The 24,568-nt window shown below is 49.4% G+C and overlaps 2 protein-coding genes across 2 annotated transcripts in view; both read right to left on the bottom strand.

The window, feature by feature from the left end:
* The window catches only part of KCNH4 (potassium voltage-gated channel subfamily H member 4), a 90,010-nt gene extending 83,572 nt beyond the window's left edge, over nt 1-6,438 (bottom strand). The window contains exon 1 of the mRNA XM_084804691.1: nt 6,158-6,438. Coding sequence (XP_084660817.1) covers nt 6,158-6,233 — 76 coding nt within the window. The 5' untranslated portion in view covers nt 6,234-6,438. The remainder of the gene's footprint in view (nt 1-6,157) is intronic.
* A 7,118-nt stretch (nt 6,439-13,556) lies between these two features.
* Nucleotides 13,557-24,182, bottom strand: HCRT (hypocretin neuropeptide precursor). The gene is made up of 2 exons (XM_084807320.1): nt 24,072-24,182; nt 13,557-13,979 (listed from the first exon to the last, which is right to left on the bottom strand). Exons 1-2 carry the CDS (start codon nt 24,180-24,182, stop codon nt 13,557-13,559), a joined length of 534 nt encoding a protein of 177 aa, XP_084663446.1.
* Between the last annotated feature and the right edge of the window lie 386 nt (nt 24,183-24,568).

Here is a 24,568-nt window from a genome sequence, read left to right as displayed (position 1 = left end):
TCCTTCCCCCTGTGCTCAGAAGTGTTGGAATTGGCTGTGATTACATAGTGCATGAGGGTAGACATTCTGTACAAGCTTGGAGGCACTCTTGATTATTACTTTCTATGCTCCAAGGCCTGGGAGTGCTGCCTTTTGAAACAGGTTTGCACAAGCTCCAATCTCTGTTAGACCCATCATTCACACCTGCCTCCGAATCAATTTTCAAACCCAAGTCTTTACCCAAGAGGATGGGATGTAAGATAGGTACCCTAGAGCATGTGCAGAGTTCTATCTATTGCCAGTGAGTATCCATCATTAACTCATACGATTCCAAAGTTTGGAGCTAAGAAACTCCAAGAGAGACAGGATGTGTTTTCTAAAGAAGCTGGGACCTTGGAACCACACATTTATCGAATCTGACCAGCCTCATTCTAAACAGTTGTCTGGAGTAAACACCTACGGACTGAAAAGAGTATTGGACTGTGCTAAGGATTTGGGTTGGAGCATCTTTTCTTGTGCAGAGCATGAAAGAAGCCCCAACCATAGCCCCTTATGCTGAGTTTGGGAGCTGCCCAAAGTGCTGAACTAAGACCCTTACCACCTTTATTACTGTGGGTTGTATCCAAAGTAATCTAACTTAGGTCCTATTCATTTAAATGGGTCTATGCTAAGTGGGACTAACATTGGATACAACCCTAATTGAGAACAACCCGGACTCCTTTGGAGGCATGGTTGATTGCAAAAATCCCTCTGGCTAACCAAGGAACACACTAATACGTTCCGCTCCTGTAAATACAAGACGTTCTTAAATCCAGACAAAGAGCCTGTCCCCAGCCTGGGTGCATGCTATTGCGTTTAATCAGATGTACATGATTGAGGGCATCCCCTTCCTCCAAAGTTCAACAGGAGCTTCTCTCTTCAGATATTTGCACCAGATTGCTCTGGCTCGGGCGGGGGATGACACATTTCGTTATGAAAGCTTTTCCTGGACATCCCCCAAAGGAAAATGCTAAATTAGTTTTCATTGATCTTTCTGGAAGCATTTAATTCCTCACCCCCACCCACCCTGGAATCCTCTTAAGGGAAAATCTCCGAGCCACAATATGACATTTTAGTTGTGTGTGTGTGTTTTTAAAAAACACAATTACTACACCTTCCTTCCCCACCCATGTATCCTTTTCCCAGCAGGGCAAAACAGGTGGTTAAAAGAGGGAGGGATCAGGCTGAGTTTAATTGTAACCAGTTCTCCAGCCCCAGAGCCTATGCAGGATGCCAGGGCAAAGACAATATATGAATTGACAATAAAAGAGCACTTCCAGCATGTGCAGAATGTGGTTCAAATGCCACAGCCCCCCCCCCCACACCTGCCTCCACACCTAGGATTAGGAAGCAGACCTTTCACATCAAATAGGCTTGAACCCCGCACCTCTTCTGCTTTTTAAAAATTAAAATAATCAACTATTGGGACCAGGGATTCAAGCCTGCCTGGAAACTCCTCCTGTTACCCCCTAGGGGTAAGGGAACAAGCTGTGCATGTTTTTCTCATTGGTGAGAATGAAAAGGAACTCTGCATACGGGCAGAGGTGTTGTTTGTTGTTGTGTCAGTTCCCTGACAGGGTGAGAAATGCTGAGACCTGAATGGCTTGTCCCTTAATACCACACATGGGGCTTTGTGTATGCTGTGGTTGTCTGAAAGTGGAGGGGGTTTCACATGTTCAGGAGCCCTCCGTTTTGATGGCTCCATATGTTGAAGAATGGTGCCCTGGCATTCCAAATTACTTCTGACTGGGGGTGAGACACTGATCACTGGCTTTGACTGAAAACACATTTGGGGTTCGAGTCCAGGCACAAATTAAGCCTTGGTTAAAGTTACTTTGCATTAGGGTTTTCTTTTCCTCCAAAAAGGCAATCTCTTTGCTCAGGACGGATGGTCTAAAGAATATGTATATGATGTGTTGTTATTTTTATTTAAAAACTACTAGGCATTTTTATCCCCTCCTTCCTATAATGAAAGCGCATTTTAAAATGGTCAGCTTCCCCCTTCCCCCCAGTCAAACAAGATAAAAGTTGGTTATTAGTTCCCATTTCAAAGGGGACAGTCCCCTGGTCATTGAGATATGAGATATGGGGCACCCCAAAGCTTATTTTGGGGTACAGGGGCATATAAACATCAGTACCTTATTGAGTCTGCTCATTTAGTTCTGTTTTGAATGTTCTCATGAGGTTAAGGAACCAGAAACTAATAATCAACTTCAACCTCGTGTAAAGCCACCACTTTTATAGTATAATCCTTTACATAGCTGCTTAGAAATAAGTCCCACTGAGTTCAATGGGGCTTACCCCCAGGTAAGCAGGCAAATATTTACAGCCTGAAATATAAGGATGCAGGGCTGGGTTGCAATGAACACACCTCCATTTGGAAGTGGGTTTCTTTTTCCAAAAAAGATATTTGCCCTGAATGCTCGATTGAGACTGGCTAGAGCAAGTCCAAGCTACATTCGCAGTTAATAATTTCCTGGACACAATTCATGGGGAATATATACATTTATTGGAGCCTCATTGAAGTGAACCGGTGCTTCTCTTAATCCTTACAACAGCCCTGTAAGGTAGGTTAGTATTTTTAACCACCATATTGCAGATGCTGGGGTTTGTGTGTGTGTGTGTGTGTGTGTGAATGTGAATGAGAGCAGTGCCCTGCCTAAGAGATTACCTAATATATTCATGGCAGAGGTGAGATTCGAATCAGAGACTTCCAAGAGCACAGCTCTGTCTTTTAGCCACAGTCCTAGATCTCTGGGAAGTTCCCCCCGGTAACTTCTCCCGACAGCTAGAATGGCGAAGTGGTTAGAGTGACAAACTTGTACTGGAGAGACCAGGGTTCAAATCCCCGCCTAGCCATGCAGTTCAACAGTTTGGTAATTTTACAATCTGGATGTTATAGTCTAAGCCTCCCCAACCCACACCCCTCCACACACACACACACACACACACACTTTAGATAGCAATGTATATTACTTCACTTACTTCAAAACGTGGTAAGGCAGACTTGTTGCATTTGGGGGGCCCTCCTGTTCATTCTACTGAGTGGGACCCTGGGCATCTGCCCCAAAGTCCAACTCTGATGGCACCTCTGCAGCCATGAAGCTCATTGGGTGACCCTGGGCCAGTCACTCTATGTCAGCCTAGCCTACCTCACAGGGTTGTTGTGAGAATAAAAGGGGCGGGGTAAAAACGAATGAAAGAACGTTGATATTGGGAGTTGCACAAGGAGAGCCTCATCCAAGTGAACAGGGATTGTGTGCAGTGGTGCTGTTAAGGCAGGAATTTAGGGCAGACATCCAGGGCCCCACTGAGCAGCTTGAGCAAGGGAGCCCCCCAAAACAGCAGGGCTGGCTTACCACATTTTGATGAGAGTGAATTGTAATGCACATTACCATCTAAAGTCTAAGAGCATTAAGTCCAGAGTCTAAAATCACCTAACTGCACTAGTGATCGTGCAGATCTCGCTGGGTGGGATTTGTACAGAACTCCCTGGCAGAGTTCAGGGGAATCAGATCTGCCTGTCTCACACCCTGATGCCCCTAATGGCACCCAAACCCCACAACCCAAGGCAGCCTCCTTCCCTTTCCCCTAGGAGTTCAGGCAGCACAAGGTTCTCCAAGCCACAGAAACGCAGTGTCAGCCGGCTTCTAAAGTTTCTCAGAATAAGTGATGCATGTACCTGATGGGCTCTCTTTTACCTCCTCATTATTGTTACTGCTGTTGTTTCACCATCAATACGCATGGTGTTTTATAAGAAGCAAAAATGAATTAAAAAATAGGGCCCTGCCCCAAGGAGCTTACAGCCTAAAATGTCAGTACTAGGGGAAACAGTGAAGGAGGTTGAAGGGAGGGAGGAAAACAAGGCCCAGGATAACAAAGGTAATCTTTAATTCCAGATGGGTGAGGAATCTTACCATGATTATATATTACGGAGGGAAAGCCCTCTGCAGATGTTCAGAGATACTCTTTATATTCCTGTTTCAAATGTTCTAGGCAGAGGTAGGCAGCTTCCAGGCCATGGGCCATGTGTGGCCCTAGGAGGCCACCTGTTTGGCCTGACACAGGGGATCAAGAAGCCTCCCACTTCCACCTCCTGCACCAAGGTGGTGCAATTGTGCTGGGGAAGAGGGCAGGCTGGGTTGACTCTCCCCATGTGCCTTCTTCCCCAATTCAGTCGCACTTTCCACGGAACAGCTGTTTGGCAGGCTGTTGGAGTCGAATGGAGCTTGGGAAGGGGCCGTGCGAGGACCCTCCCCCCTCTGCACACCCTCTTTCTCAGCATAATCCATCCCGATGCAGCCAGGATCACTGGGTCATGGGGGTTAACATGTATCACTTCACTTACTTCCAAGCGTAAGGAGGCAGTCCTGTTGCATTCCACGATCCCAACCTGTGTGTGTGTGTGCGCATGCGTATGTGTGTATGCATGCACACACACATTCATGTGTACATGCATGAATACACATGGGGAGGATGACCCATGACTTGGACCACATGGTGTTCTAGGGCTGAGCTAGCATTCCAAAGAGTGGTGCCGTCAGGACAGGATTCTGAGGCAGAGGTCCAGGACCCCACTGAGTACAATGGGGCCCCTCCTCTGTGCGAGGCAACAGAACTGGCCCACCACATTTGGAAGTGAGTGAAGTAATGCACCGCACCATCTAAGAGCATCCCTGTCCAGTGGCGGCTGGTGGCTCTGATTTCGGTGGGGCTTCAAATCCATTCTGGGTTCAGTCAGAACCAGCCAGAACTCTCAAAGGAGCTATCCGAGGTGCTGAGCCCTATTCCAAAATAGGTTCAGCACCTTCGATCGCTCCTTTGGAGTTCTGGCTGCTTCTGACTGAAATCCAGAATGGATTCACAGCCCCATGGAAATCGGAACCACCAGCCTTCATTGCCCCACCCCCATTAAGCCCAGAGTCTGAAATTACCGAACTGACAGAGGGTCCCCGCTGAACCCTTGCAGGAGGGAGATGAAAGAGCCTCTCCCCACTGCTGGCTGAACGCGACAGACCCCTCGCCCAGGCCAGTCCCCGCACCCGCACAAACAGTTTGGCCGGGGGACGCGCATGGGGGAAGTTCGACCCATTCCCCCTCCCCCGTTACTCTGAAGTAACTACACGAGGGCGGAAGGATCAGAGTCGGTGGCGCAGCTCAACATCAAAGCAGGGGGAGGAGTCCGCGGCAAGAATGGCCTCAAGCAGGGGCTTTCGCCCCCGGAGATACTGAGGGCTCCGTCCCTGGGCCATGGGGGCAGGGAAACGTCAGGGGTCAGGCTCACCCCCGCCCCCCAGTATCGATAGCGGTGGTCGCTGCTGACGCTGATGCTCGCCGAAACACAAAGGGCGCCTCTTTCTCCCTCGACTCTTTGTTAACTCCAGGGATGGGAAGGGTAGGGGGAGAGAAAAGAGAGACAGAAGCGGAGCCCGAGGCTGGGAGAGCCAGCAGGCCTGTAGCCAGGAGGGGGCTGGCGGGAGGTTGCCCCCCTAAATTTTCTCTCCGCCTTTTTTTTTTTTTTTACAAACAAATAATTACAAAACAATTTACGATTTTGCCTTTAAAAGGCCTGCAAACCAGATAAACTGCCCCCCCCCACTTCTTTTGACAGCCCTCCCCCGTGCGTTTAGGCCTGGGAGGCAGAGAAGCGATGGGTGTGTGTGTGTTCCCTTTATTGTTCTGGACTTGGAGCAGATACCACGCATCTGCACCCGCTTCCGACGCGGAATCTCCTCTCCCCCCCGCCCACCCGGTCGATTTAGGACTGTTTCGACCATCTCTTGGGCACTGAAAGAGAAGTAAGACGGACGGGACAGGGGAGGAGGGTTTATCAAGGTGACAACCGCCCCCCCCCCATTCCCCAGTCTCTTCCTCCAGTCCGTTGCAACTCCAGCGCCCATCCCCGAGGCGTCGGGGCGCTTCCCTCCTAGGCGGAGCGCAACTTTCGCACGGAGGGAAGGGAAGAGAGACGGGGAGGGTTTTTCTTCCATGACTTTTCCGCGATCATCAGTGAACTCGGCGGGGGGGGGGGGGACACTCTTCTTCACACACGCACCCTGGCCAAGACACCCGGCACCAGCGCGATCTCCCCATTCCGCCGCCCCCCAGGTGAGGCGGGGGAGTCCCAGAGGCGACTTACGTGTCCCATCGAACCTGTTGGCGATGTTGTCCAGGAAGGTGTTCTGCGGAGCCAGCAAGCCTTTCATCACCGGCATGGCGGCGGCACCATCGGCGGCGCCCCCCGCCCGCCGCCGCCGCCGCCCGCCCCCGCGGGGAGGCTGGCGCCTTGGGGCTAGGCGTCGCCGCGGAGCGGCTCAGGCAGCGGGCTGCGCGGCATCCCGGCCGGGGCTGGCGCGAGGCGGGCGGCGGGGCGAGGCACCGCCGGAGAGGCTCCCGCGCGCCCTGCGCTCATGTCGCTCCCTGCTAATCCCAGCCGTGCAATTAGCAATGAGCTGGGCGAGGGGAGGAGGGATCCAGAGGGATCCCGCCCAGATCCCGCCCAGATCCCGCCGCCCGCTCGCCCGAGGGGCGCCCGAGACGCGCGCTTCGGGGGCGCCCGGATCTGCACGCGCCTCGTGCGAGGGGCGCGGAGCGAGCCGGGGCGCGGGCTGCGCGCCCTCGCTCCCACACGCAGAGCGAAGGCGGCTCGCTCGCTCGCTCCGATGGCCCGCTTTGCACAAGCCGGAGGATGCGTACGGAACGTGGAGGAAGGAGCATGTGAAAAAGGGAGAATGCCTGCAGCCCGGTACCCACGTGCCCGGAGTAAGAGCCCTTTGCCTTCACTCAATGGGACCTCCTTCCCTGTGGACAGGTGCAGGGCTGCATTGTGAAAAGCCTGGGAGAATTAAAAACGCCTTTGCCTGGCGCCAAAAAGAGAATGATGTCAGTGTTAGGAGGGGCTCTCCAGGGGAGAGCTGCAGAAAACAGGGTACCACCACTAAGAAGTCTCTCTCTCTCTCTCTCTCTCTCTCTCTGGCCCTCACTTGCCTTACCCGAGATGGCCGGAGCACCTGGAGGAGAGCCGCCAAAGATGACCGATGGGCAGGTTAGCATGGGAGCGGTATCTGACCCAAAGCTGTGCCTGACAGGAATGGACTCTGACCCACCGAACGCTGATGGCGTCATCATTCTTAGCCTTGAAGGTGCTACACAAACTCTTTTTGGGTGTGCCTTCACCCTTCTGCGATTGTATTCATTCCTGCTAAACTGGACCGATCCTTTCCCTTTCCATTTGTTACTTTCCCTGAGGCACTGTGAGGCTTTGCTCGCTTGCTGGAGACATCTCAATCAGAGCCGCGGGTTCCTTTGGGCAGTGTGCCTGCACTCTGCTTGTGATGTGCACAGCCACATGGATGCTGAAAAGGAAGCTGTCCGGAGAGGCAAAATTTAAAGGGCCCACTCCCTGTGTGAACTGAGGCATCCCAGAATCCTCAGCAACATGGGGCCCTGCAACAGCACCCAGATGGAGTTGATGGTGTAGCTTGATGGGGGGGGGGCTCTTATTTGGGATGGGAGCACCCTTTAGGGAGAGCAGTGGCCAGTTGCAACCCCCTTCCCCGGTCATGTTTCGGATTCCATGTGATTTTTTAAATTATGAAATTAATTTATTAAGTAATTAATCATGAAACAGCCAGAACAAATGCTGTTAAAACACACTGCCTCTTGCAATTTAAATGTGCACACTGGCCTTTGTACTTGGCTATGAATCCCGCCCCCCTTTTAGAGAAATCCCTCCCCACCCCCACCCCAAAATGCTTGAAACAGTTGGAATAGATGGTCTTTTGTTGCTATGCCATCCAGCTCTATTATTCTCTCCTCCAGCCTAAACTCCATCCCAGCCATGATGAAAGCAGGCAGATCAAGATGACCATTCATGCTGGACTGCTTTCTCCCTGGCCTTCCACAGTTACCCTAGAAAAAAATCTTATCATTGCAGGTTTGGACCACAGAAGCATGTTCTGGGTTCAAATCCCATTTAGTGCCACAGAAATACTCGCGCAGATTTCATTCTGCTTTGGGTGGGTTTTGTCTCTTTGCACATTGGAGATGCCAGGTGTGAAAGCCTTGCCCTAGAAACCTGTTTTCAGAGCCAGAGCTCAGCCCAGTGGCTATGATACAGAAGAGAGTGCTTTCGACCACATGCAAAGTTCAACGTGTGCTCTGAGGCAGGGATCAATTTGGAGGAACCTGTTTCAAATGCTCAAAGATGCCCCAGTCAATCATACGCCTGGAGATGGAGTACATCTCACTTGGCCAAGGGGGTCCTGTTCCAAATATTGACCGCGATGGTGTCAGAAACAAAGCAGAAGTGAGTTTTCGGGGATGTGACAGGAGCAGACCTAGGGGCCTTCTAAACCCAAGAAGAATCTGGGCTTCAGTTGAGACATGGCCCAGCTCTTATTATGGGGTTCATCCATGAAGGATAGAGATGAGACTACCTCTGGACATGGGCAGAATTCTTTTCCCTCATAGTGCAGGGGTGGGGAATCCCCCCCCCCATTGAGAGTTCTATTCCCTTGGTGGGTAATCAAGGGAGGGGCTGCTTGCTGGCAGGTGGAGGGTCCACAGCCCAAAGTCAGTGGTGGGTGGGCCCCCTTCTCTTTCTCTCTCCCTCCCCCTGCCCACCCAGCAGGCTAACAGGGGAGGGAGGGATAACTTTTGCCAGAGACCTGAACTAGTAACTTGCAGACAGCATTTCACCCCATCTCCCATTCCTTCCATTGCTCCATCCATTACAGCCCCCCCCCCATATTTTCTCCCTCCTTGCCAGACATCTGAACTGATTGCTTGAAGAGGGCTTTCTCTCCCCACCCTTCCTTTGCTGCCTGCCTTTAGGGTCCCTTCCCCACTCCTTCTCTCCCTCTGGACTCCCCCCCCCCAACGGCATGAAATTAGGCTGAGGGCATGTAAAATTAGGTTGAGGGCTGCACACACCCCTGCCATAGTGTGATGAGGTACTAGCCCCAATGAACCCAGGACTTACGGTGCCACATGTCTAGGATAGAGGGTGTAGCTTTCAAGCAGGATCAAACCCCAGCTCCTCTCCTGTTAGCAACTGGCAACTTCTCAGTTTGCAAAAGCAAGCATAGTGTGTGGGAGAAAGTGGTGGAAGAGAAGACTTCTACATGGGATAATTTAGATAGCACTTCATTTGTGCCAGCACAGTAAAGAAGAGCAATAAAGAAGAGAGTACCTCTGAGCATGTGCAAAGTGTTATTTTCATTGTTAACAACAAGGAGCCCTTACACCATTGGGGTTACACATTCCAAATCAGGCTTTGTCATGACCAGGCAAGCAGGGAACATCGGAGCATCTTTTTTTCAGGAGATGAAGCCCTAACAACACACAAAAGAATCACCCACACAAAGAGATTTCGTGCAAGTTGCAGCCAGAGCTTCCAGCTTTGTTTGCTAACACTGCCCTCTGGCTGCCGACCAATGCCAACCCAATGAAGCTGCCCAAACAGCAATGGATCCATGCTGCAGCTGTCCCCCACCCCACCCGTGAGGCAGTGATGGATGGATGGTGGAAACATCTGTTTAACAGATAGGGAGTTGGGGACAGGCTCTCGCTTCTGGTCTACCAGGGCACACAGCAGCCAATTTCAGGACAACTAACATGATTAAAATGGAGGCCTGCTTTAAAAGAAAGCAGCTGTGCTACTGGCACAAAAAACTTTGGCAGACACAGCTGGCCCAAGTCAGATAGTGATGGGACAAAAACTCACCAGTCTGGGCCGCTTTGCAACCACTGAGGAAACGGGAGTCCTAGTCTGAAGAGGAACTGCCTACATCCTTTGCCCATTGTTTCCATCTGGCCATACATTGCTGGCTTTCTTATAGAAAGGGTGGGTGTCTGGAGGCCTCAAGGCTAAATCTGACTGGAAAAGTATTTCCATTTGGACCCCAGCTTACATACGCTCATACTTGCTGTGAAGGTTTGAGGGCTACCGAGGGAAAGCAAGGAAAAAGGTCAGGCCTAGAGGCCTGGAGTTTTTTGTTGGGAGGGGGTATCCCTGTGAGGAGTGGTTTCATTTCCCCAGTTAAGTTTCATTCAGGTTTCAGTTTTGAGGGAGGAGGGTATAAAAAGAGAGCGAGAGAGACAGTAAGAGCAGAGTCAGAGAGACCAGAGCAGGAAGAAGCAGCCTGGAGAAGTCTAAGTACAGCTAGAGTAAAGGAACTTGCATTTTGCAATTTTTCTCTTAAATCCCTTTTGTATCACTCAGCTTTATGGTGTAAATACCTTCAGTTGTGTTGTTTAAAATACCAGTAAATGGTTGTGGTTAAACCCTGTTTCTAGAGTGTCAGTCACCCCATGCCTACAGCCTTAACCCCACTTTACTGGGAAGGGAAAGGTAAAAGAATGAAGGTGGGACCCTTAAGGAAGCAAGAGGTCCTTAAGGAGTTGCTCAGAGGGTCCCCTGGCACCCTGGCAAATAGTGGTGTAGCTGAGCCAGGCCTCACAGGGCTGCAGCACCAGCACTTTTTTACAAGCAAGGGTTCTGACATCATCTGCCACCCCCACCCCACCCCACCCCAAATTCCCTGTTCCCTCTGTGTTTAGCTGCAATCCTCACAGTAGTTGGGGGGGGGTGAATTTTCCCAGCAACAGTATATATTGTTCCTTGTAATGCACCGTATTTTGGAGTGGCTTGGTCTTGAATGAGCCGTTAAGGCCCATTAGCTTTTCAAAAGACCTACTCCAAGCAGATGAAAACTCCTAGAACTGTTTGGCTGATAAGGATCAACACAGCTGCCTGAATATTTGGGCTCTCCTTGGGGGTGTGGCTTTGGGGACTGTCACAATGACCGCCTGCACGTCAACATTTACTGCAACGCCACCGCTGCCACGCTCCCCTTAACTGCTTTCTCTGCTGTGTGAAGCCCTGCACGCTCCTCTCGACATTGCAGCTCAGCTGCTTACAACCGAACACAAAGCAAGGTGCAGGGGCATCATGGTGTGAGCGCTGGGGGGCCTAAAGGAAGGGCTCACATTCTGTTCACGTGACTGGAGAGGAAGGGGTTCCAGAGCCCTCTGCCTCAGCCTTGGCTGGCTTGGGAATGAATCGGCGGGTGAAGCCAATGGGGGGGGGGGCTGGCTCAATTCAAAATGGCCCCTGTGCTTGAATTACAACTGGGGTGGAGAACCGTGGGCCTGGGGGTCAAATCCTGCCTCTGTGGATTCCAATCTAGCCATCTGGGGTTCCATAGATGGCCACGCCCCCTTCCCTTGGCACCACCCTCTTTCCCCCAATCATCGATTGTTTGCTGGTTTCCCAGCTTTTCTGCTGTTTTTCTGCAGTTTTACGTCATTCTAAAAGGTTGAAATGCCTCTCCTAAGGCATAAGGGAGCTGCCTACCATAAGAGCTTTAAGCTAAAATATGCTGGTAATTTTAATATTTGTCGCCCTGCACCTTTTGAATTTGGCCACACCCCCTTTCTATTTGGCCCTGCCCTCCACTGGAATATCGTCCCCAGGAGCTTCTCCAAAATGGAATTAGGCCCTGTATCTGAAAGAGGTTCCCCACCCTGAATTACAGGGAGTGGGGGCGGGGGATCACCTTTTGTAATGGCCTCCTTAGCTACTGTTTTAGAAGGCTACTGGGAGGGGGATGATTTACTTCCACCCCTGTTCAAGGCCTCCCATGGTCACCCTACCATGATCTCTTCACCAGTGTCTCTCTGGGACTTTGCACTTGGCTGGGGGGTGGACAGTTCAGTTCTGCATTGCTTTGCTCATTCAGGCCTTCTATCCAAATCCACCCATGTTTGGTGCTTGAATTAAGGGGGAGGGGGGTGGCTTCCTTACTCTTTGCAATGGCCCCTCTTAGAAGGTCTTTGGAAGGGTTTGGGGGGCATGGTTTGATCCATATTGGGAGGAGTCAGGGGTGGGGCTTGTGAGGTTTATTAAGGACCCCTACCTTTCCTCCCATAATTCAAGCCTTGTATGGCACCTGTTAAAAATTACTTGCCCCCCCCACCCCCATTTTAGAGCTCGTCATCTTATGAAGGAGTTTGGTCATTTGGCAAAATTCAGATCCTTGTCTGGGCAACGGTGTGGCTCCTGAGATTATAGAAGGTAACTTGCCCAGATGAAGGCAGTGATGATGGTATCTGATCTGGAAGGATTTTTCTTTTCTTTCCAAATGTGGCGAACAGTCAGATCTTCGGTATGAACAACAGCCGCGCAGCCACAGCATCTCAAGACAATTTGATTGAGGGGAACTCTCAACTCAGTATCCTGTCTGTATATGCAGAGATACATGATGTCCTAAACTCTAGGATGGGGGGGCAACTTTGGGGGGTCTGGGGGCACTTTCAACCCTCTGCCCCCCCCCCCCGAGCTGCACTCCTGCCTCTGTGCTGCCAAATAAGGCACCAGCAAAAAGAATTAGTTTGATGGCAGATTTTGATGGCAAACTGATAAAGATGAGAACAAGCTAATTTTTTTACCCCTGGACCTTTTTACCCCCCTGTAGCGGGGTAAATTCAGCAGCAAACCATTGGGGTTTTTTTTGCCACTACTGCACATTTTGGCAGGGTTAGTGGCCCACCCCTGCTGCCTTATTCCAGGTCAGACTACTTGTTCATCTAGCCCATTTGTTTGCTCCGCTGACTGGTAGTGGCTCTCCGGGGTTTCAGGCTGAGAGCGGCATCTTTCTCGTTACCTGGTGCCTGATCCTTTGAACTAGAAATGACCAGGATTGAACCTGGAACCTCCTGCATGTAAGAGCTGCACTCTGGTTCCTCCCTGACATGACGGCATTGTAGTCTACAGTATTATGGAATTAACAAACAACATGTGTAGCTTCACATTTCTTTTGTTTCTGAAATGCTGCCAGGCTCTGTACCGGCGCAAAAATTTATTTCAGCTTTCATGTGCTGAAAAGAATACGCCAGCTTTTGAATTTTATAGAACACTCCTTGTCCTAAGAGCGTAGGAACATAGAAAGCCAGCTGGGGATGATGTGGCCTGTAGTCCAACACATCTGGAAGGGGGAAGCTGGCAACCAGAGTCCAGACACACTTCTGGAAGGATGGGGGTGGGTCTTGCATTTTAAGGGCAAATGTATGGAGTTGAAGGTTTGCAATGGCTATTGGCCATGCTAACAAAATTGAGCCCCCCTGTAGAGAGGCAGTATACCTCTGAGTATCAGAGGCTGGGCACAGCTGTGGTCTTCATGTCCTGTTTGCTTCTTGGGGGAACTTAGGAAACCAAATACTGGACCAGACGGACCTTGGTTTGATCTAGAAAGGGAATTTATAGGTTCTTCATGTCAACAGCATATCTCACACAGACACTGACAAGGCAGCTATGGAACATGATAGCTGGCTTTATTTGGGAAAGACCAGAAGAGGATGAGGTGACAGACGTTTGAAAAGAGCTATTTACACAAGGGGAGGGAACGCACCACTGCTGCCTCCGGTACAACCCCTGGCACCTGGCTGGTGTTTCAACGACAGCCAAGAGCAGCAGAGACAGAAAGCAGAGGGGGTCACGTGAACGCTTTGAAATGTTTTCTCTGCTCGGACACACCTCAGTAAATGGTATCTGTGGCAGCACCAATGTTTGGGCCAGATGGCAAGTCCTTTTCCAGGGGTGCCAGGCAGCTGCTGCCTAGACTAGGCCCAGCAGCATATGGCACCGGTGACAGCTGGGTGCCACTGGACATGTTCCCCTCATGCTCCAAGGCCCGCCTGCCCATGGTGAGGATCCCAGCGGCCTGGTTATCCAAGCCATGCAAGAGGCGGTAGAGGTGGCTCTGGAAGGCCTTGGCGGGCGTGGCGCTGCGGCGCTTGCCAACGGTCAGGATGCCGGCGGCGTGGTTGCCCATCCCGTGCAGCAGCTTGAAGATGCGGCACGAGCAGCTCTTTTGGAGGCAGCAGTCCGGCATGGCTTGCTTGGCCATGGCAAAGGAGCACAGCGAGAAGAGCAGGAGCAGTACAGCTGCTCTCTGGGCCTGCAGAGACATAATGCTGAGTTATCAATTGAGTCATCAGCCACCCAGGGCTCCCCAGAGAGCTACCTCCCTTTCCCCAAAGCACCCATCCTTTGCTGGTTTCCCAGCTTTGGTGTAGTTTTTCTCCCCCATTCTAAAAGGTTGAAAAGCCTCGCCTAAGGCTTCATTGCTAGCAGGAAGAGCGTTAAGCTAAAATACGCTCTCATTTTGGCTCTGCCCCCTTTGCCTTGGCTCCACCCCCTGCATTAGCCCCGCCCACCACTGGAATGTGCCCCCTCCCCAGCTTGTCTGAAATAAGATTCAGCCCTCAGGCTGACAAAGGTTCCCCAACCCTGCTTCATAGCCAGAGGAATCTTCACAGCACCCTCCACAAAAGGGATATAACAACCAAGGCAGAGCTGGTTGGGGGTGGATAAGAATGGGCCAATGAATTGGAATGAGTGTTTATTTATTTTAATTAAATGTCTTAATTTGAATTTGTCTGCCAAGTTTTCAATTAACGTTCTCCCAATTAAAATTTTATTCCCATCTGTGGATACTGTCAGACGGAGAATTTTGCAATAACAATAGTATGAATTTGGGGGAGTTAACATGCCTGGAAAATTATTAAGGCAGTATGGTTTTATCAGGTTTTCTTATGTGTGCTCCAAAATAAAATAAAATAAAAAAAGGTTAATATAGTTTAAAATTCCAGAATTAAAGAACAATGTTTCAAAAATCCATCCCATCTCAAACTTATGTGGAAGCTTATTTTACCTTACATCCCCTGCCTCAGCCACCTTTCTCTGAAATATTCCCTTCTTCAACCCTTGCAACCCGGCCCCTACCACCACCACCACCACCACCACAAACCTTCCTAACCAGTCAGGCTGAAGTGCTCTGAAGAATAGCATTTTCAGAAACTACTGGCTAAACTCCACTTACTCTGATCGTATCACCCTTCTTTCTAAATCCCTGTTTGTTTTTTTTGGCTCATTGTCATGTTTCACATTGACGTCAAGGTTCTGGTCCTGATGTTTTTTAACCCCCCCCCCCCGTACCCTTGCTTCAATTCACAAGGGCATGCAAGGTCAGGATGCCACTTCTCTGCTGCAAAGTGGCAGAGCGATTTTGCAGGGGAGAAGTGTTGAGTGTTTGCTTAACCCTTCCCTTTCCCAACACTTCTCCCCTGCAACCCCCACCCTTGCTCATTCCTTTGTAGAGGAAACCCCCCCAGCCGCCTGAGGTTCCAAATCTGTGTTTACCCCTGAATATTTAGTTCATCCCTTAGATCAGGGATGCACAACCTGTGCCCCTCCCCAGGCCTTAACTGTGCCCCCCTGGGTGTTGTGACTCTCCCCATCATCTCCGATTTCTAGTTGTGGCTAACTTTTTCTCCCCACCCCTTCCCCCAGCAATCCTGTTATAGATTGCTCTTTCCTCGTTGGTGGCTGGAGATGAAGCATACAGGTGTCCATATGCTCATGCACATCATGTGTCTATGTATATTTGTGGCCCCCAACCTGGCTTCACATGCGGCCCTCAGGCCTGAAAAGGTTGTGCACTCCCTGCATTAGATTTATTATGGCATAAGCTTTCTTCATTAGTCTTTAAGATGCCACAAGACTCTTTGTTGTTTTTGCTGCAACAGACTAACACAGCTACCCCTCAGGAAAATAAGAAATACAGATAGGCATAGACCCTGATCATACGTCATGCTAAGCCATGGTGGTTAGGCTGTTTTTGCTGACTGGGGTGGCTTAGCATGTCGGGAACCACATTCCGCATGGTTACTCAGCCACCCCGGGTAACCACCCCCTGCAAAAGGGTTAAGGGGTCCCGGGGTGGCTTACCGTTATGTGTGGTGGGCTCCCTGGTGGCTTAAATGGTCTCAGGAGGACTCCCAGGCTGCGGCCATAGAGTCCGCTGGCTAGAACGCTTGCTAGTGTGGGCGATGCTGTACTACCGTGGATTTTCTCTATTGTTGTGTGGCCATTCCGGCTGGTGGAGCGGGTGCCAAGAGCCTATCTGCACCATGGAGGCTGCTGGGATCCCCGCAAACCACTCAGGTAAGTGGTAATTATGGGGGGTAGCAGAACCATGCAGCACCGCGTGGTTCCTGGTCGTCTGACAGGCCGACATGCAGTGGTTTCACTCCCCCCCCCCCGTAGTTGCCCTAACCACCCTCCCCCCATGCACGTGTGAATAGGCCCATTGTCTGTTCAAGACTGATGGATAGGAGTCGGTTGGCCTGGTATAGCCATAATTGTGTGGGGACAGTGCTGTTTTGGCTACACAAGGATCAGCACTGTTTATATACTAGCTGGCCCAAAAGTAGGTATACAGTTGTTTAGAATGTTGATAGGAGGGGGAGAGAATGTGTGAGTAGAAGATGTGTGGGTGGAGTCAGAATGACAGTTGGGAACAGTGAGTGACAGGGAGTGACAGTTAAATCAGATAAGTGTAGAGAGTGAGGGGAGTGAGGCCCTTAAGTAGATATACAGTTGTTTAGTTCTTTAGTTGTTTTTTTTACTGATATATTGTGAATGATGGCAGCAAACTTGAGTCAAGAACAAAGAAAGTGGATTCTAAAGCAGTACTGGAAGACTGAAAATGCCAAGCGGGTGCACACAGCGTGGCAAGAAGCATCTGACACTCCTCCACCAACACATCTGACAATTTATCGTCTTAGAGATAAATTGACCCTTGCCCTTCATGGCTTATTAAATCAAACAAGGAGGGGTTGTCCGGCTGGGTCCAGGAGGTTGTAAATTCCTCCTTGAGAGAGGGAGTGGTGCCTGCTGCTTTAAAAGAGGCAATAATTAGACCACTCCTGAAAAAGCCTAACCTGGACCCAGAGGATGTTAACAATTAGAGGCCAGTGGCCAACATCCCCTTCCTGGGCAAGGTGCTTGAGCGGGTGGTTGTAGGACAGCTCCAGGCACTCTTGAATGAAACGGATTATCTAGATCCATTTCAGTCGGGCTTCAGGCCTGGTTTTGGAACGGAAACTGCCTTGGTCGCCCTGTGGGATGACCTCTGCCGGGAGAGGGACAGGGGGAGTGTGACCCTGTTGATTCTCCTGGACCTCTCAGCGGCTTTCGATACCATCGACCATGGTATCCTTCTGGATAGGTTGTCTGGGTTGGGAGTTGGAGGCACTGCACTACAGTGGTTCCGCTCCTACTTGGATGGCCAATTCCAGAAAGTGGTGCTGGGGGATTACTGCTCTGTGCCATGGCAATTGTGCCATGGGGTTCCACAGGGCTCTATTTTATCCCCCATCTTGTTTAACATCTACATGAAACCGCTGGGGGAGGTTATCCGGAGGTGTGGGCTGAGGTGCCATCAATATGCGGATGACACCCAGCTCTACCTCTCTTTTACATCAAAACCAGGTGAGGCAGTGGCTGTTCTGAACCAGTGCCTGGGCACGGTAATGGACTGGATGAGGGCTAATAAACTGAAACTCAATCCAGACAAGACGGAGGTACTGTTAGTGGGTGGTTCGTCTGCCCGGCTAGGTGATATTCAACCTGTTCTGGAGGGGGTTGCACTCCCCCTAAAGGATCAGGTTCGTAGTTTGGGGGTGCTCTTGGATCCAGAACTGTCACTTGAGGCACGTGTGAACTCAGTGGCACGGAGCACTTTTTATCAGCCTAGGCTGGTATACCAACTATGCCCTTATCTGGACAGACATAGCCTAGCTACAGTTATCCATGCTCTGATAACTTCTTGTCTGGATTACTGCAATGCGTTATACGTGGGGCTGCCTTTGAAAACGGTCCGGAAACTTCAGCTGGTCTAAAATAGGGCAGCAAGATTGTTAACAGGGACTGGCCTGCGAGCTCATATTACGCCTGTACTTTTCCAGCTGCACTGGCTGCCAGTCTATTTCCGGGCCGATTCAAAGTGCTGGTGTTAACATTCAAAGCCCTTAACGGCTTGGGGCCAGGTTACCTGAAGGATCGCCTCCTCCCATATGTGCCTGCCTGGACCTTAAGGTCATCATCAGAGGCCCTTCTCCGTGAGCCCCTGCCAAAGGAAGTGAGGCGGGTGGCTACTAGGAGGAGGGCTTTTTCTGTTGTGGCACCCCGGCTCTGGAATGAGCTCCCTAGTGAGGTTCGCCTGGCGCCTACATTGTACTCCTTTCGGCGCCAGGTGAAGACCTTTTTATTTTCCCAGGCATTTAGCTTTCTAAATTTTTATCTTTGCTGTTTTAAATCTGTATTTTAAACTCCTGTACTGCTGCTAGGTTTTATTGTGGTTGTATTGTTATATTGTGGTTTTAATGTTCTATATATTTTAAATTGTTTTATTGTGTGTTGTTTGGTTTTAGTTTTTGTGAACCATCCAGAGAGCTTCGGCTATTGGGCGGTATAGAAAATAAATAAATAAATAAATAAATAGAGATAAATTTGAAGCAACAGGTACAGCGGCTAATGCACCGAAATCTGGACATCCTAGGATGTCTATGACAGAGGAAAATGAGATGAGAGTCGCTCTGGCATTTGTCAACAGTACCTAAACATGTTACGCGACGTGGTAGTGCAACAACTCAGAACCAGGTCTAACTTTGCCAAACTGCTCTTCCAACAAGATGGGGCACCTCCCTTACTACGCTTTTGCAGTAAGGGACTATCTTGACAACACCTTCCCACAGCATTGGATTGGATGACATGGCAGCATTGAATGGCCGCCACATTCACCTGACTTAACACCAATGGACTTCTTTTGGGGGGGCATAGTAAAGAATAAGGTTTTTGAGAGGAATCCCCGGACAGTGGATGAATTAAAAGAGTTAATCTCGGAAGCATTTATGGACATTGATGCGGACCGGAATTTGTGTCGTACTGTGTGTCACAGTGTTCTGGACAGGTTCGAGGAATGTTGTAACGTTGATGGAATACATTTCAAGCACTTGCGAGATTAAACAGTGTTAAACAAATGTAAATGTAATAAACAATGTAATAAAATGCAAATAAACTATACATATACCTACTTTTGGGGCACTCTGTATACGACAGTAGTGGGGTCATACTATTAACTCACACACTCATTCCCCATCACAAACTCTGAGGGTGATCATGAGAGGCAGAAAGAAACCAGGGAGGCAGCCATAGAAGAAAACATTGTAACAATGGCTCATTTTGGATAAATATGCATTCAGACCATCACAAAGAAACAGTATTTCTAGATAGGATAAATCTGGAGACTGCGAGACCAGAAGGAAGGTCAGGATCTACTAGTCTCTGGGCGATTTTCAGAAGATCGGTAAGGAGTTTTGCTTCCCAATACTTTAACGATAGCAAATGAAACTATTACCTTAAAGGGGGAAAAAAACCTAAAAGTCCCTCCATCATGGCTGTCCTTGTGCTGATCACTTATTTCTCAATCTCTGTGTGCCTCCCCCGTTTCTCATCGCCTTTCACCAGATCGTTGGGTTTGATTTCCAGTTCTGTAGTAAATCAGGGCCCAACTAGGCATGATGTTAAATGTGCCTTTGCATTTGATGTGCAGGTTTAAGAAACAACAACAACATTGGCTTGGCAGGTGAGGGGCTGATAATGATTGGGATCATAGCAGGGGTGGAGGGGGTATTTAACCCATTCATCCCCTGCTGCAGTCTAGAGGAAAATCCCTCCTCTGATGTTAGTATTTGCATTGGGAGGAAATCCCCCACTGATGCCAAAGATGTTTATACACACACACACACACACACACCATCTATTGAATCACCCCCAAAAGAGCAATCCAACTGGTGCAGGTGGTGGTGGGGGGGGGGAGAGATAAGAAGGTGGAGAAACTGCATTATCCAAAGCTTTGGGGGCTTGTGCCGGCAGGGCCAATAGGACAGAGGAGTGGTGTGTGATTTTTCGTGTCCCTGTCCCCACATTCTTTTATGATTTCCCTCCCATTGGTTGCAATGGAAGTGAAATCACGTACACCAGGGCTGCTGTATATTTCCCCCCAATTTCTGGAGCACATCAGCGGAATGAGAAGGCTGTGAATCCTATGGATGCATAGCCTCCCCTCAATCTGCCCACGGATACCCCCCCCCCTTTACCTCTACCACAGTGGCAGTTCTGATGCTAGGGAGGCAAAGGCTGTAGAACTGGCTGTGGCAGCTGGGAGAGGGTTTGGGAGGTTATATCTCATCCTCTGGAGCGGGATCTCTCTCTCCGCCAGGGGCGTCGCTAGGCTCTTTAGAGATTCAGGGCCCAGTCTTCCCATTGGTGGAGCCGCCCCTACCATTAGGCAGAGTACGACAGTCGCCTCTGGTGGCATATGCTGGGAGGTAGCAGCAAGGTGTTGCAGGAGAAAGCTGTGAGCCCTGCAGCCTGCCCCATACTTCCTAAGCAAGCCTGCTGTCATCAGGTACGTGGGAGGGCACTGTCCCATTGCCAGTTTTCAAGAAAGATTTATCTGCCAGTCCAGCTGGCTTTTGTTCATGGAATGGGAGGGGGGCCCATTCTTTTCCTCGGGCAGCAAAGGGTCTTGGGCTGGCCCTGCTCATTGGTATCAGTGGAAGATATTTTTCTCAGCTCCACTGCCATGTGGAGCAGGGATTTTATGGGGTCACAGTGCACAGGGAAGGAGGGTTCACCCTTTTGCCCCTAGCCGCTATCCCCCTGGAAATAAGAGGTTTAGGAAAAACCTCTTACTGGCACCAATGGAACTATTTTTGTCTAAGTTTAATCAGCATGCAGGGGGTTGGGAGAGCGTTGCAGCAGGTGGGGAGGGGTGTTAACCCTCTCCAGCTCCAATCCCCCTTGAAAATAGCCCCCTGCATGGCAATTAAGCTGAGAAGAAAAAAAAACCCTTCCATTGGCCCCGGGAAAAATACTTGCGGCATCTTGTGGCAGTGAGTTCCACACATTAATTGCACACAAATGGATCCTTTGGTCTGTCCTGAATCTCCTGCTGATCAGTTTCAGTGAGTTGTATCCAATGTTAGTCTAACTTAAGTCCTATTCAGTTCAATGTGTCTGCTCTAAGTAGGACTAATTTTGGATACAACCCATTGGATGACTCCTAGTATTATGAGAAAAACTTATCTCTATCCATTTTCCCCACACCATGCATAATTTTTTAAACCTTATTATACACCCCTTCCCCAGTTACCTGTTCTCTAAATTAACAAGCCCCAATTTTGTGGTAGCAAAGGTGTTCCACCTCCATCATCCCAATCATTTTGGTTCCCCTTTTCTGCATACTTTCCAGTTTTACAATATCCTTTTTGAGATGTAGGCAGGCAGAACTGTACACAGCTTCCATGAGTGTGGCCACACCAGAGATTTGTATATGGGCGTGAAGATACTGGTAATTTTACTTACAATCCCTTCCTAATAATCCCTCATATGGAATTCCCCAGTGCTACATAATTTTCAATTTCAATAAAGCTTTTATTGTTTCAACCAATGGTTACAGCAAGCATACAAAAAACATAGATGCCTAAAATCAGATAAAACATACGTTACACATTTTTAGTCAGTTTGCAAAGTCAAAAAAATTACTCTATAGCTTTGGGCTGTAAGGGCAAAATTAGCCAGTGCCAGGAGAATTGTCATAATGACAGGTAAAGAAAAATAATATTCTGTCTGAGTCAGACCAGATGGACTTTTTCTCAAAAAAATTATCTAAATAGTTGGAATGAATTTGGGAAAAGATAGAAAAATAGAACAGATAATGAGGCAGGTCTTCCACTTTGTCAATACGACAAGGGCAAAGTCTGGAGGCATAAGGTGTTTTATTAAAACGCCCTTCCAAAACTGCCGTTTTCATCTGCTGCATCCTTAGTCGTGTTAGAGCTGATCTGAGGCCAGGATTAGAAATGAGAATCAAATATCTTTGCTACATTATTTATTCAACCATGATCTCAAGTTAGGTTTTGAACGGGTTTGAAGATGACAACATATTATTCAGGAGAGTGAAACCCCAAGCAGAGAGATCAGCTTTAATTTGTGATTTGTGGAGAGCTTCCAAAGGATATCTCCAAAGCGTGCGTATAGGCATCAGAATGGCAAATGAGACTCACTGTAAATGTAAAGTGATGTATGGGAAAGTGTACTTAATTGTAAAGTAATGCATAGTGAGGAGAAAGAATCCCAAACTGCATACATACATATATGGGATCTGACCTGGTTATGAATCTCTAGATTACATACATATATAAGGTAAAGGTAAAGGAGTCCCCAACCAGTCGTGTCCGACTCTAGGGTGCGGTGCTCATCCCCGTTTCTAAGCCAAAGAGCCAGCGCTGTCCGAAGACGCTTCCGTGGTCATGCGGCCGGCATGACTGAACACCGAGGCGCACGGAACGCTGTCACCTTTCCCGCTGAGGCGGTACCTATTTATCTACTTGCAATTTCTTGCTTTCGAACTGCTAGGTTGGCAGGAGCTGGGACTGAAGACGGGAGCTCACTCCGTCACGCAGCGCCAGGGTCTCGAACTGCTGACCTGCCGACCTTCCGGTCTGCAGTTCCGCGTCTTAACCACTAAGCCACCGCGGCCCTTACATACATATATAGTATGGGCATATTTAAAATACTGTGTACGGTGCTGATTCCCCCCCCCCCCGCCACTTCAGAAAGGATGTCATGTCACTGGAAAAGGTTCAGAAGAGAGCGTGTAAGTTTCCCTTATAAGGGAAGGGTAACTAAGGCTGCAGCCCCGACACACTTTTAATTGGCTCAGACCCATTGAACTCAACAGAGCTTACATCCGAATTGATTTTACACATACATAGATGTGATGGTGCTGTAAAACATTTAGGGCTTTTTCAGACTAAACCCGCCAACTATGTGAGTGACATTATGCATGATGCAGGAGAGTGGGTTTTTTCTCTCACACAATGCTAAAATGCAAGGTCGCCTAGTCAGACCGGCTGTAGTTCCAGGGCAGACAAAATGAAACCATTCGCACAGGGCATAAGTGGCTGATAGTTCTCACCGCATGCTGTGCTAGTCCCTCTTAACAAAACAAACAAAAGAAAACAAGATTAGACAAATGGATGACAGATCTGGCATCTGCTATTAACCATGATAACTGTGGATAAAAGTTCCATGTTCAAAAACAGTATACCTCACTGCACCAGATGCTGAGAATGGTCGATAGGGGAGGGCTTTCGTCTTTGTGCCTGCTCATGAGCTTCCTAAAGACATCACAGCTGGGAGACATCATCCCTGACCAAATGGACTTTTGCCCTGATCCGGGAAGCTCTTTCTCATCATCTCCTGTTACCTTTCACTTTCTCTCGTTCACCTGTTCCACTCAAGCCCCCTTGCTGTGGTGTCTTTCAGCCCCATCATCCATGCCACTTCTAGTGCAGCCTTCATCAACTAGATGCATTGAACTATGATTCCCATCTTCCCCAGCCACCCCTATATCATTCCCCCCCCCAAAAAAACACCTTCCTGGATCATCCTAACTTCACCTTCCTCCTCAGCCACTTGAACTCCTCGCTATTCCTACTGCATTTCTACCATCTGTTTGTCCAACCTGAACCTCTCCTCCATCCTGACCTTTTTGGTTCCAAGGCCCCTCGGACAGAGGTGGCATTGCTTTTATTTTCCATATAGTACCTAGTGTCCTGTTGCCATCCAGTAGCAGTGGTAGAAAATCATGGGAGGGGAGACGATGCATAGTAGGTAAGATGGTATCTTCTAGTGCACCAGCTTCAGAATGATGCAAGATTTTGTGTTCCAGAGCATTCGCCTGTCTGATGAGGACGCTCAAGCAGGTTTCATTCTCCTATACTGGCCGGGGTCCTCTAAAATGGGGGTGGAAAAGTCCAGATGCTGTTGGACTGCAACTCTCATCAGCCCTAGCCAGCATAGCCAATGGTGAGGGATGATGGGAGTTGCAGCCCAAGAACAACTGGAGGTCAACACGTTTCCTACTTCTGCACTAAAAGGTTTTTTTTTACCTGCTTTGTGTACATATAATGGAATTGCATTAGCCAGTGCAGCTTCTCTGTCATCGACTCTCTTCTAGGGGAGATCCTAGCTTGCATCTCTTCACCCCAAACTGGCATCTCCAACCTGACATGATGTCAAACCCCCCACCCCCCACCCCAGGTTTGTCCTGGCCAGAGAAGAGCATGATAGGTACCTTAATATTGTGCCTCTCCATAGTCTTGGGTTTCTTCAAGGCCACGAGTGAGCTTGTGTCATGACCTTCCAGGGACGATGCTCTCAGCAAATGCCATTGGAGGTGGCCCATTTATAGGGTCAGGTTGTGTGCAGGCCTGGGGGCGCCATGTCTGCTCCTTTTCACAGCCCCCTCTCCTCCTCCCTATGGTAGTGCCAAAAATAACCCTCTCCCCACCACCCCCTGAGACAGGAGCAGCAAAGAGAAGGAGGATGCTTTTGCATGCCATCTCTTAGAGACGAGCCAAGTCATCTTCCTGCCTTTTGTCGTTTTCCTTCTGCTAATGAACCTGCAGCCATCTGAGGAACCGGGCAGCCACTTATTGGCCACAAAAGCAGCTGAAGGCTAGGCCGAGATAATGAGACAGGCCACAATCGGTAGCATGGACCCATTAGGCTAATTACTTCAAAAACACCGACCGAGAAGCTTGCGGAGCCCTTTTCATTGCCCAGCCCTGG

This window comes from Heloderma suspectum, chromosome 6 (genome assembly GCF_057233095.1).
Source record: "Heloderma suspectum isolate Gila_16-S chromosome 6, 16-S_ref, whole genome shotgun sequence".
NCBI classification, from domain to species: domain Eukaryota; kingdom Metazoa; phylum Chordata; class Lepidosauria; order Squamata; family Helodermatidae; genus Heloderma; species Heloderma suspectum.
Note: the sequence above shows the minus strand (reverse complement) of the source record. Positions and strands in the feature narration are given on the sequence as shown.